This window comes from Talaromyces atroroseus, assembly GCF_001907595.1.
Source record: "Talaromyces atroroseus strain IBT 11181 chromosome Unknown scaffold_2, whole genome shotgun sequence".
NCBI classification, from domain to species: Eukaryota; Fungi; Ascomycota; class Eurotiomycetes; order Eurotiales; family Trichocomaceae; genus Talaromyces; species Talaromyces atroroseus.
Window position 1 is genome coordinate 2,745,079 of NW_017971434.1, and position 12,023 is coordinate 2,757,101.

General features: G+C 51.0%; 5 protein-coding genes across 5 annotated transcripts; 2 read left to right on the forward strand and 3 right to left on the reverse strand.

Moving 5' to 3' along the window:
* Positions 1-5: 5 nt before the first annotated feature.
* Positions 6-1,234, forward strand: UA08_03006 (hypothetical protein; the record flags this gene model as incomplete). Its single annotated transcript, XM_020265110.1, has 2 exons — positions 6-649; positions 709-1,234. 2 exons carry the CDS (start codon positions 6-8, stop codon positions 1,232-1,234), a joined length of 1,170 nt encoding a protein of 389 aa, XP_020122526.1.
* Positions 1,235-1,690: 456 nt separating this feature from the next.
* Positions 1,691-3,363, forward strand: UA08_03007 (hypothetical protein; the record flags this gene model as incomplete). Its single annotated transcript, XM_020265111.1, has 2 exons — positions 1,691-3,218; positions 3,287-3,363. 2 exons carry the CDS (start codon positions 1,691-1,693, stop codon positions 3,361-3,363), a joined length of 1,605 nt encoding a protein of 534 aa, XP_020122529.1.
* A 384-nt stretch (positions 3,364-3,747) lies between these two features.
* On the reverse strand, positions 3,748-4,592 carry UA08_03008 (hypothetical protein; the record flags this gene model as incomplete). The annotated part of the gene is made up of 2 exons (XM_020265112.1): positions 3,748-4,095; positions 4,173-4,592. The coding sequence occupies 2 exons, from the start codon at positions 4,590-4,592 to the stop codon at positions 3,748-3,750; spliced, it is 768 nt and encodes a 255-aa protein (XP_020122528.1).
* A 686-nt stretch (positions 4,593-5,278) lies between these two features.
* On the reverse strand, positions 5,279-8,738 carry UA08_03009 (hypothetical protein; the record flags this gene model as incomplete). The annotated part of the gene is made up of 9 exons (XM_020265113.1): positions 5,279-5,330; positions 5,400-5,523; positions 5,586-6,236; positions 6,289-6,294; positions 6,354-6,376; positions 6,769-7,003; positions 7,075-7,852; positions 7,927-8,601; positions 8,679-8,738. The coding sequence occupies 9 exons, from the start codon at positions 8,736-8,738 to the stop codon at positions 5,279-5,281; spliced, it is 2,604 nt and encodes an 867-aa protein (XP_020122521.1).
* Positions 8,739-9,584: 846 nt separating this feature from the next.
* On the reverse strand, positions 9,585-11,901 carry UA08_03010 (hypothetical protein; the record flags this gene model as incomplete). Its single annotated transcript, XM_020265115.1, has 4 exons — positions 9,585-9,815; positions 9,873-10,584; positions 10,647-11,302; positions 11,371-11,901. The coding sequence occupies 4 exons, from the start codon at positions 11,899-11,901 to the stop codon at positions 9,585-9,587; spliced, it is 2,130 nt and encodes a 709-aa protein (XP_020122520.1).
* Between the last annotated feature and the right edge of the window lie 122 nt (positions 11,902-12,023).

Sequence of the window (12,023 nt, forward strand, 5' to 3'; positions counted from 1 at the left end):
TTCCCATGTTCTCACAAGTTTTCAACAAGGCAAAGGGCATTTTCTCCAAAAGGGATCTCCCAGCCAGCGCCAGCGAAGACAGCTCTATTACCGTCCAAGCTTCTCAATCGGATTCGGCAGATAGCACAGACAAATCGACATCTACAATCACGGAAATGGTGACTACAAGGCGGAGTCACGTAGGATCGCCACGTACTACGGGTGCCTCCGATTCTGCAGTTAATGGGAAGAGAAGAATTCAAGAGAGAAACACAAATGGCCACTCCACTAAACGGAGGAGGATCTCGTCCGAACATGAGAATGGCTTAATTGAAGAGCTATCATCACCGCGACAAGTACCGGAAGATAAAGTGACAGTGGAGATTACAGGAGTTAAAAAAAGGAGGGTTAGCAATGGACCGGAAGACTCTCAGACAATGACTACAAGTACACCCTCGAACAAACTGAGCAATCACATTCGATTTGGGAGTGAGGAACCAGCAATACCTATTACGACTGTTAAGGAACTCGAAGATCGCGAGCCGGCAGCGCCTAAAGAAGACTCGGAGAGCGATGAGGACGATGATGAAGCACCTGAAGTCGTGGACAACTCAGTGCAACTGTTATCGCTGAAGGTCCAAGCGCAGAAACAGAAAGAAGCCAAAAAACGGTGTGTTAATAGAAATTCTCGCACCTGAAGGTGATTTGTTTTTTGCTAACAATTGGCAGTGATGAAATCTTGCAAAAAGAGAAGCGGAAACTGCAAGATGAAAAGCATAAATCTCAGGCAAAGGCATCGGCCAAACCTAAAGCAGAGAAAGTTCAGGAAAAGTCCCAATTACAGTCAATAGACATGAAGCTGATACCTGATGACGATATCGTATCGGAGAGCACAGCAACTCTCCAAGGATCCGTGGCGAGGGAGTCAGGCCGCCGAGCGCTACCAGCCCTGCTTCCAGATGAGATTTTGAATGCAGAGCCAGTCTACAGGCTGCCGTCGCCTCCTCCTGAGCAGCAGCAGAAGAGCACGAGACAACACAAATTCTTCAAGGACGTCGACAGGCCCGCAAAAGACCTGCATCGTGGGGATGTAACTATAAGAGTGCTGGAAGACAAGAAGATTATGCTTCCACCCAAGAGCTCTAAGAGCGGAAGGAATGTCAAGGCCAGCTGGGTGGCTGGACAGCGTTCTCGGAATGCGCCTGGAGGACTCAAGCGAGTTGGGGGTGGACCTAAAAGTTTTGTTCGACGATAGAGATTACATTCTTGGGCATTACTTGTGGTCATTTACATATATGTACGACACCTGTGAATAGAAGTAGTATTCTTGTTGTTGTTTTTTTGGATGTGTATCCATGTCCTCGACGACATTGAAAGCGATTGGCATGTATTTAGCGCGTGTTGGTATATTTTCTAGCTTTATTGTTTGTTGAAGTCCTCTCATAAGAGCAATTGGGGGAAAATAGAGTAAAATAAAATAAAAAATCCAGCATGGTGGCAGTCACAAATATAGAATTGCATGCCTCAGGCGCCCCTAGCACGTGCGCCATGCAGCGCCGTTGGCCATGTGGAGCCTGAGGATCCCAGGTCCGGCAAGTCGCAATCCCTTTATTGGAATTAATGGATTGCTTCTTCCCAGCGTCAAACATCTCAATGGGCCCGGCTTCAGTCTCGTATTTTCCGCGGCCACCTCAATGATATCGTAGCAGCAATGGCAGCCACCGAGTCCTCGCCGTTATTACCGCAATACCAACGAACTGCTTCGAATAACAATAATCCTCCGACTACGTCACCACGCTCAGATCGTCGGACCGTGAAATTCAACCCGCTCACCACCATCAGCACGTACAATGGCGCTTCTCAATCAAGCTCTACAGTAGAGCCGCTGCAAGCAATCTCTCCTCCAACTCGCCATACTCCTCTGAGCCCCGTGGCGGCGCTGAACAGCAAACTGCGAAGGCGCAACAGTGCCGGCTCGCCAGTGACGACATCTACTTTTGCTATTGCGCCGAAGATCGGGCCCCAGAGAACCTCGAAAAATACACAGAAACTAAAGCTTCTACCTGATCCGGTGACTGGAGATGACGAGGAAGTTGTTGACGATGGGTTCCCAAGGGATGTATATACGCAAATCAGCCGAATTAAAGAGCCAACGGCAAGGCGGGCGGCGGCGAGACTGGGTAAGGCTGATCGTGACCGTCTACCTCGAGTGACGGCATACTGCACGGCCAATTCGTATCGCTTAGATGGCGTTATGCGGTTTTTGAAATCGCGAGACAAGACTCGTGGAGCCAATCCCAAGTTATTTGACGAGTGCGTATACTCGCCGTTCGACTACCGGTTTGAAACGAGACAGGCAGAACACCAATTCCAAACGAGAAATGGACACATCTCAGAGAGGCCTAGCCACCAGCAGCAGCAGCAACCACCACCACCGCAAAGGCCGCAAGGAGAGCGCAGATATTCTGATAGCGCAGTAGAAGTCGAAGAACATGTCAAGAATATGCGAGAAGAGCTGATCGACTTTCACGATAATGGAGAAAGCAGCAACACCCACAGCACAAGCACGGGCAAAGTTTCATCTTCTACAGAAGAAGAGGGGCTAGATCTTGACACCACGGTACACACACCAGAAGTATTCCTCTTCGACTATGGCACCGTGGTGATATGGGGCATGTCACCCGCCGAAGAATCCAGGTTCCTCGCAGACGTAGCAAAATTCGCAACCGCCATTCTCAGCACCGAGGACAGACAAGTCGAAAACTTCAATTTCTACTACGCACGCGACTACCAAGCACGAATATACAACGACTTCATCTCGCTCCGCGAACCACGCAACCACATGATCAAACTCGCCATTTCCCACGCCCTCTCCCAATCCGTGAAAACGTCCCTTTTCGAGGACCTTGTCTCCGAAACCATCTCCGCCACAGCCCCGTTTCCCGCCCAAATCGCCAAAACGGGCAGTGTGAACATGACCCGCAAACAAATCAACATGCAGATCGGCGAGCTGTTCATCCTGCGCATCAATATCCATTTACAGGGCTCCGTGCTGGACAGTCCAGAGCTCATGTGGGCCGAACCGCAGCTGGAACCTGTCTATCAGGCTGTTCGCACCTACCTCGAAATGGACCAGAGAGTTGGTCTGCTCACGGAGCGACTGGATGTGATTGCGGATTTGCTGGCGGTGTTGAAGGATCAATTGAGTCATCGGCATGGTGAATACCTGGAATGGATTGGTATGCTTCATGTCCTTCCTCTTGATTGTTACAGCATTTCGTAAGACTAACGGTTTTCTCTTCAATAGTCATCGTCCTCATTGCAGCTGAGATCCTCGTTGCGGCTATCAACATTATAGTTGATTTGTATGCCGGCGTGGAGTGAAAGAGGCCAGTCCATGTATTTTTTTTAAGGGGTTAACGCTCTTGTATATACACGAGCATGTAATTAATAATAGAATAATACCTATCACGGAACATATTGTTAATCCAATATTATACATATACCAAGAGCACCTAGGTACTCGCTTTAGTGAATAGCAACAAACATTGATATTTGAAGGAAGCAACAAGAGCAACTATCGTACATTACACCATCGCATTTTGTAATGTGATCATATGCGAGTCACATAAATGATAGAGGACTAATAAAGAGCTATAATGAGAAAGGAGCAAAAAAATTAATTGATATGAAATAATCATATAAATAGTTGGCATGATATGACAGGAAAGAAAGGAGAAAAAAAAAAAAGGGGGGGGGCCAGGAGGATTAACCCTCAGTTTTAGATGGTCTCTCATCAACGTCCATCGGAACAGGACCTTCGTGATTGCTATCCATTCTATTGACGGCTCGAAAACCAGACGTTCGTCGCTCTTCTGCCGGTGCTGGTGTGGCAGGGGCAAGACTTGGTAGGGCCGATGATTCTTTATGTATTCCGGGCGGAGAAGTGGTGTCATTATTATGTTCGTGGTGATCGTTATTATGGTCATAGGAAGTAGAATGGCCCTTCTTGTCTGGGCTAGCAGCTTCGTATTGCATTGCGGCTTCTGCTTCGATTTCCTCAAAGGCAATATTCGATTTGCGGCTGCGTTTGACTCGGAGAGGTCGTTCTTGTGGCTGATATTCGATTCTTAGTCTCGTTCCTTCTTCTTTTTTTTTTAATCATCCAGTCCAGAGCGGTTTTAGATACATACCGTAGGAGGCTGATCTTCAGAGCTACCCTCCGTCTCATCATCCATCACCTCCGGATTGGCATGAGCATGATGCTGGGCATTCTGCACGATTGCAGCCGCTTTAGCCCTCAACTCCGAGTTGAGCACCAGTCTACCGTCCTGTCCATGGCCACCAGCATCCTTCGAGATCGCAGCCGCCTCATCCAGCATCCCCGTCACCGTCGCCAGGCGTTCAAGCATAATGCAAGTTTCCAGACGCATCTTGGCAACGTAGACTTGGGCGCGCTTGTTGCGCGCTCGGATCAAATCGTTTTCTGCCTCGATTTCATTCAGTCGCTTCTTCAGTTGGATGCATTTTTTCTTGTATGCTAGTTCGATGCTGGGCGGGTTGGAGGTGTTGCTGCTACCGATGGCAGCGGTGGAGGGTGCTGCTTCGTCCATTGTTCTTTGCTTTGAAAACGGTCAAAGACTCTCAGAGGTGAAGAGAGAGAGAGAGAGAGAGAGAGAGCAGCCAGGGAGTCTGCGAGGCGATTTAATGTTGTGTAGAGGGTCGGGGTTGATGGTGGGCTTTTCCGTGGCAAGGTAAAGATGAGAAGAGAAACAGCTAATTGATCGGCGTGTTTCTTTTTTGAAGGCAAGCTTTTCTCGATCAAACAGGTGACGGAGATTCCAGTACGACGGAGCGAGCGGTCTTTGAAGGGTAGGGTGGGCCAATTATGCCAATGGCAGCAGAAGAGGCGGGATTCAAAGGCAAAAGAAATATCCAAAAGACGGCAGTCAAGAGTCGGCCACAGACTCGAGTGTGGTCGGAATCGGGGAAATTCGAAGGTGAGATGTCCCTTTCGTGGCTGGAGAAGGCGCGAACATTGGTTATCTTGGGCGGATTCTGCCGGCCGTTGATCCTTGTCGGAGGGCGGTGAACCTCTTGATTTCTTACGCTCAACGATTTCAATAGCAATATCTATTTTATTTTTTATGTCAAACTACCTTTATGTACATCGCCCTATGTACGCCAGCCATATGAATTTACCAAAACGCGCATACAGACAAACAAGAACTAAACCCGACTTGCAACGCCAAAGGAGAACCCCGTTATTCATCGCATTCCATTCTCTTGTTCTATTAGTCTAATGACCGCCGGTGGTAGGAAGACCCAAGAAGACCTTGAAAGAGTCGTAGCTGGATAGAAAGCACAAGTCAGTGGTGATGGAGTATAGCGGCAAACGAAAGAGAAGAAGATCGACTTACATCAACCACTGGAAGCCAGTCAAAGTTCCCAACATGGCAATTCTGACGGGCAACCCGTTCCACAAGCCAGCGAAGCCGATTTTACCGTAGATACGAGACACGGCAGTCATTGCGCCCTCGCCGGCTAGCAGCGTTGTCAGTATGCACAAGAAACGTCGAGTCATTAGACAGGGGAGAAAGACGTACCCTTCCTTTCTGCGTTCAACTTGCTTACCATCACATCAGCCGGATGGCTAACAATAGCGCAGAGAATACCAGCCAGATAGCCACCCGCAAAACTAACACCGGTCTGTGTCAAGCGGCCATAGCTTTCCTTGGGGCCGCCCAGGTTTCTGTAGATCAGGTTGACAGCCTCCTCAAAAGTCGCGAACTTGGTCATAGTGTAAGGAATCTGTCGGGCCCAGAGGGGGTACAAGCCCTTATACAGACTACCCAACCCTTCCTTGGCCACGGCTGTCTTCCAGCCCTCGCGGAGGGTGTGTGCATAGGGCGGCAAAGTAGTCTGCATGCGAACTTTGATAGCCTCGAATGGGCAGAGCGCCATATCGGCGAAGAATTCGGCACTGGCACTGGCGCCAAGGAACACGAGCGTGCGATTCGTGTTTGGGAACAGCTGCTCGCCATACCAGTATTTGAATACTTCGTACAAGCCGTATTTACCAGCGCCCTGGAAGGAGTAACCCACGAAAGTGGGTGCCCAACCAAAGAAGACTCCGCGGACGCCTTCTTTGGCAAAGATGGATCGCCAGGCGGACACGTTTGATTTGTAGATGCTGGGATCGACCTGGCGGCGGCATTTTACCAGGTCGAGAGGAGTGACGGCCGTGTGCGTTGGGCCTAGAAATATTATCAGTGTATCTTGTATATTTCGAGAGGCCGTATTACTCACCACAAGCTAGAAAGACAGTCAGTATGACAGTTGCAACGGTATAGCGGAGTTGTCTCCAAACTCACCGATAATACCACCCAGAGCACAGCTAGAGAAATATTTCGCCGAGAAAGGCTCAATTTTGCCAAAAGGCAGGCTCCTCTCCTGTACCACTGCCATGATCGCTCTGATGGCGTATCGGACGGGGTCTCGCTAGGAGCGGCTATCTCTCTCCGCAGCTGAATAGCGTTGCTAAGATGCGGGGGGGGGGAGCGGCTTAGCTTCGATCAGATCGATCCTGACAGAACAGAACAGAACAGAGGAGAGCAATTGAGTTGGCAGGTCTGCTCAGAGCGCTGGATCAGAAAGCGACGGAATGAGGAAAAGCAGGGAATGCGAGCGAGGGAGGGAGCGTACTTATAGATAAGCAAGCCAGTTGTCTCCGATCTGCTACGTCAGGAACCGTGGAACAAGGCAGGGTAAGTTGATGCACGCACGTACCGCAGGTTGACTCCGGCACCGCGCCTCCAATTGACTATCCGCACAAACAGCCAGCGAGACGAAGAGAACAACCCAACTCGGAAGTGGCAGGCCGAGAGACGCGATTCTGTCGATTGTCTACAGGCAGAGCTGCGAGGTCGAAAGGCCGAAGCATCCGAGCATCCGCCCTGAGCCCATGACGCAAGCGGCCATCGAGCCTCGGCGCCCTCCACTCTTTTATCTCCCTCCAACATTACTTGCACATATGCATATAAGTATGTATATAACTAACTAATAGTTAGAACATCTACGCCTGGCGATACACACTGCATACATCGATATCCGCTAGCTTCGACGCCAGCTTGATCCCAAAGTCCTGGTCCAGCCGGCGCAGCGCTTCCTGCGCCTGCATGCGCTGTTTCAGCGTCGAAAACCGCGACTGGAGCACATGCCAGAACGGCCAGAGCATCTCGTAGCCCTCAATTGCCTTTAACCGCGGGCTGCAGTCCGCCGGGTTCGCGGTGGAAGCCCGGCCGCTCGAGTCGATATCGCCAAGAAGAAAAGGTATGCTTCTGCATATGTCGCCAATCATGTTCTGCACGATGTCGGAGTGTGTGCTCTGGGTCGGAGACGCCAGGAGTAGCCAGCTGCTGTCGTTATCATCCTGGCCGAGCATGGGTTGCATTGTCATGATATCCTCGGTGAGAGCAGCGATCATGCCCCGAATAATCATGCGAGCGCACCGGTAGAAGTTCCAGAGCGAGCCCGCCGATATGCTCGGATATGTGATGACTGTGTCCCCCGTCGTAGAATAGACAATCCGAGGCAGCCATAGCTCCGGTATGCTCTGACACCACTGGCTGAGTTCCTCATCTAGCGACTGCGCGTGTAAATAAAAGCTAGTAAGATCCTCCAAGGTGTATTCCCCGGAGTTGACGTGGTAATCGTCGTCGTCGCCACGTAGAGCCGGCACATCGACGACGAACTGACTCAGTTTAGTGGTAATAACCATCAGGCTTTGCAAGGGATCGGAGCTGTCGAGAAGATCAACCAAGAATTGCAGGTTTAGTTGTGGCCGACCTCCGAGGCCTATAATTTGGATTTGCTAGATGTACCGATTTAGTCTGATGTTACAAATAATCCTACAGTTGCTGATAGGAGGAGGGGGGGGGTACTCACTAGCTGAACATAGGCGAAATTAAAGAGACATCGACTATACTTGCCATCGAGTCTCCTGTACGTATGGAGCCGCGCGACCAATTCAAGACCCGCAGTATGCGAGCTCACAAGCTCCGGTCTCTCGCCATTGATGTCCTCAAAGATTACTAGGAGCAAAATCGCCGCCAAAGTGGCATCCTGCACATTCTCTACCGGGGTCGACAGCGCCTTGTTCAGCCCATGCAACGCCATGACATATCTCTCTCTAGCCACCAGATCCAGGCGCCGGTCATTCGCCCCGTGCGCGAAAGAGGTCAGCGCAGCAGCTTCCACGGCCCATCTGAGACACGACGACGGACTCCCCGCGACTTCGTTTTCGCGACACAGCACATACAGCAGGGGGATCGATTCCAGGGCGCCGGGGATCCCATCCGGAGTCTTTTTGGTTGTATATTGATCGAAGAAATAGCACAAGGCGCGGTCTTCCACGCTGGCATCCGCGAGCCATCGGGGGTTGGGTACTAATGCCAATCCGGCAGCAGCGCCAGCAGCATCAATATTGCCGTTGTTGATACCGTTGGCCAGCAGTTTCCATTTCGAATATCCCCTGTCTTCAAAGACAATAGCCGGCCGATATCCGGGACATTCTTTGCCGTAGATCTCGCAGTTCTTGCACCCGGGCCGACCTTCGTCACACTAGAAGTAATAGTCAATCAGCCCACGCCTGCCAGAATCATAGAAGCACCACTATTGTATTTGCGGCATTGGCATACCTTGATCTTGCGGCGCCGACACAAGTAACAGCCAGTACTAGGCTTCCCACTATATACCATTATCGATTGTCGCCGAATTGGGGTCACCGAATTGTGCGAGGATATGGATATGAAGAATACATGGTCAACCCGTACAAACGACGGAAAAGCGCTGGTTCTCGTTAGATTGAATCCTTCTCCTCCCTTGCTGTGAAATGGTAATCCGACTGCTCTGTAAAGCTTTCGCGCGCCGCGAGAAATACAACGCACCAAGTTTGCGTGGCTGAGCTTCTCCGAGCTGGACGGATAAAGTACGTCTATGCTGGGTAACTAGACGATACAATGTCGAGCAGTCGGTTTATCTTGTTGACTGGAGGAGATTTGTTGGTCTTGACTCTTGACTCTTGACTCTCGAGTCGAGGGAAGGCGGAGTCTCCGGCCCTCATTGATTATGAATCCGCCATAAATCATAACCCCACATAACTAGACTATAACTGTAGTCGATACGAGATAGAGCTACCTGACTACCTTGCAAGTTACTACGACATTGGTTGACAACTGAAATCTTGCTTTGCCAGGGAGTGAATTCACTAATGCTGGCTACTAACGGATTGCTGCATGATGATAATGACATGTGCTCCAAACAACGAAGGGGGACTCTGAGCCTAGGCAAACAGGAATAAAAACCAAGAACGACGCTAAAGTAACTGCGAGAGAATTCAAGAAAACCGTACTCGGGTATTCAGGGGCCAATAATGAAACATGCGTCAAATGAATGAGCCTCCAAATGCCGGGCTGTGTGTTGCTTTGTGTTGTGTTCTTCTACTAATAACCACCAGAAAATAAGGCACGAAACTGATTCCCAACGCCTCCAGTCAATTGAGTCTTGACAAACACTGCTGTTCTTTTCGTGTAAAACGTCGCGCATTAATGGGTAGCAGGTGCATCGGTCATGGGCTGATCTCTCGATTCGCCTAAACATATTGTAGGCGGCGGTTCCGAGACGGCGGCTGACTGGTGGTGGTGGTGATGATGACGATGACGGTGATGCATCGTTTCGTCTTCTGCAGTCGGACGCAGTCCTGGCGTGCTCGACGCACTTTCAATCACCGCGTTATCTTCGAAGAGCTCTTCGGCCGGTGGTGCAAATGACCAGACCTGAGCGGCGGATGAGTCAGTTGATATTCTGGATGTCATATATATCAAGAGACATACCTCCATGACAGTCCGGCCGGACCGACTCGCCATAATCACCGCTTTCTCTTCCTCAAAGGCCACTCTCCACACGGCATCGGCTGGTGTTGACAATTCCCGGAGTAAATAGCCGCTCTTGAGATCCCAGACTTTGACCCGACCATCACTGCCGCCACTAACGATGCGAGTGTTATCGAACTGCAGGCTGGTCACGCTATTATCATGCGCGGCTAACCGGTGGATGGGCGCCATGCGTGTCAATGACCACACTCTCACAGATCCGTCAGATCCACCTGTAACGAGGGTGTCGCCTCTCATCTGTAATTGTCCAACGAGCGAAGTATGGCCTTGAAGAATAGCATGGCACTGTCCGCTGTTGGGGTCCCATATGCGCACACTCGTGTCCAGACTGCCCGTCGCGATTCGCTTACCGTCAAATGCAATGGCATAGATTTGGCTAAAGTGTCCGGACAGCGTTCTCAAACACCGACCCTCCGAAATGCTCCAAATCCGTGCTGTCGTATCATAACTACCGGAGACCACCAGATCACCGTGAATGCCAAGGCATCTCACACTCGCTTGGTGGCCAACTAGGACACCGCGACAGTTGCCAGTAACCAAGTCCCATATCCTCAACGTTGTATCCCTCGAGCCGGAAATGGCAGTGTTTTTATCCGACATCTTCAGGCATCGCACGGTCGAAGTATGGCCACGTAGAAGGTGCGTGCAGGCTCTAAAACAAAAACCAATGTTCGTTAGCCAAAGATGCCCCCCCGTGATTTCTGCTGTACAAACCCTGTAGCCATGTTCCATACTCGCACTTCGCGATCACAACCACCACTGACAAGCAGGTCATCCCAAGGAACCATAGCCCAAACGCCCATAACATGCCCTTGTAACGTCTTCTGATTGCCCCCATTTGTGTCGTAAACATGAATCTTGGCATTGTCCAATGCAACTACAATATATTTCGGGGTCAAGTGAAGACTGGTCACCACACCTTGATCAGGAGTAACATGTTTCTGCGTGCAGTGTCCGCCTTTATACCAGGCTGACTCGACCATGTATTTCTTTTTGAAATGCGTGCGGTACGACGATGGCTGGACCCGACGTTTCCGACTAGGCGATGGCCACGACGACTCCATGGGATGCTCTGTAGACATGGTGCTCACGCTGTCGGCGGCGGATGACGCTGATCTCCTCCTCCAGTGGTGCAGGCTATGATGGTGCGAAAGGGGGTAATCGCTGCTATTCGAACTTCGCGATGAGAGCCGTCGGCCGTGGAAACGGTCGACGAAATCGCGATCGTCGTCGAGTGCTCGTCTGTAGGTATACGCATGTTTATCGCACAGATGCTTCCATGTTATATCGTCACTAATCAGCTCATGCCATCGCTTCGATACCTGCGAGGCCCGGGCGAGGGTTTTGGGATCGTCGACAAAGGAGAGGACCTAGAGTTTTTTTTTTTTTTTTTTTAAGTCAATTTTCGATGAGTATACGGGGGTTATCGCTATCTCACCCTCAGGCATATTTCGTTTGGGAAAGCCGCGAACGGGTCTTTCCTCAGACGAGGACTGATAAAGCTTGATATGAAGCTGAGCTGCTGGTTGTCGCAACGGCTCAAGATGTCCACCAGGAATTTCTGCTTCTGGGCAGTGCCCAACGAGCTAAAGTGGATTTGGGCTTTGAGCAGGAGGTTGCCATCGTCGCTGTCGTCGTCCTCCTCTTCTTTCTCTTCTTCGTCGTCGTCGTCGTCGCCAATAGCCGACTGCCAGCCTGTCAGGGTATGATGCGGTGTCGGGCTCGGGGCCGGAGTCGGTGGAGAGGCTGGAGCGGAGGGCAGCAGGCTGGTAGGGAGCGGTGAGGCAGACTTGCTAGGGGTGGGCAGAGGCTTTGGGTGACCATCGGCAGACACGTCCCTGCCTTCGGATATGCGCGCTGGCATGTCACTCAAGGGCTGCGGCACACTGCGAGGAATCATGCTGTCGGCGTCTCGCAGCGATGCTCGACGCTGGCCCAGGGAGCGCGGCGGTGTATGCCGCGCAGCCATGGGAGAATGGAATGGATGCGTTGTTTCTGCTGCTTCTTGCCACTCGCACGAATCTCAGATCTCAACGGCGCTGGACAGGCATGGGAAAGGAGCGTCTCTCTCGCTGGTATCGACGTACGTGG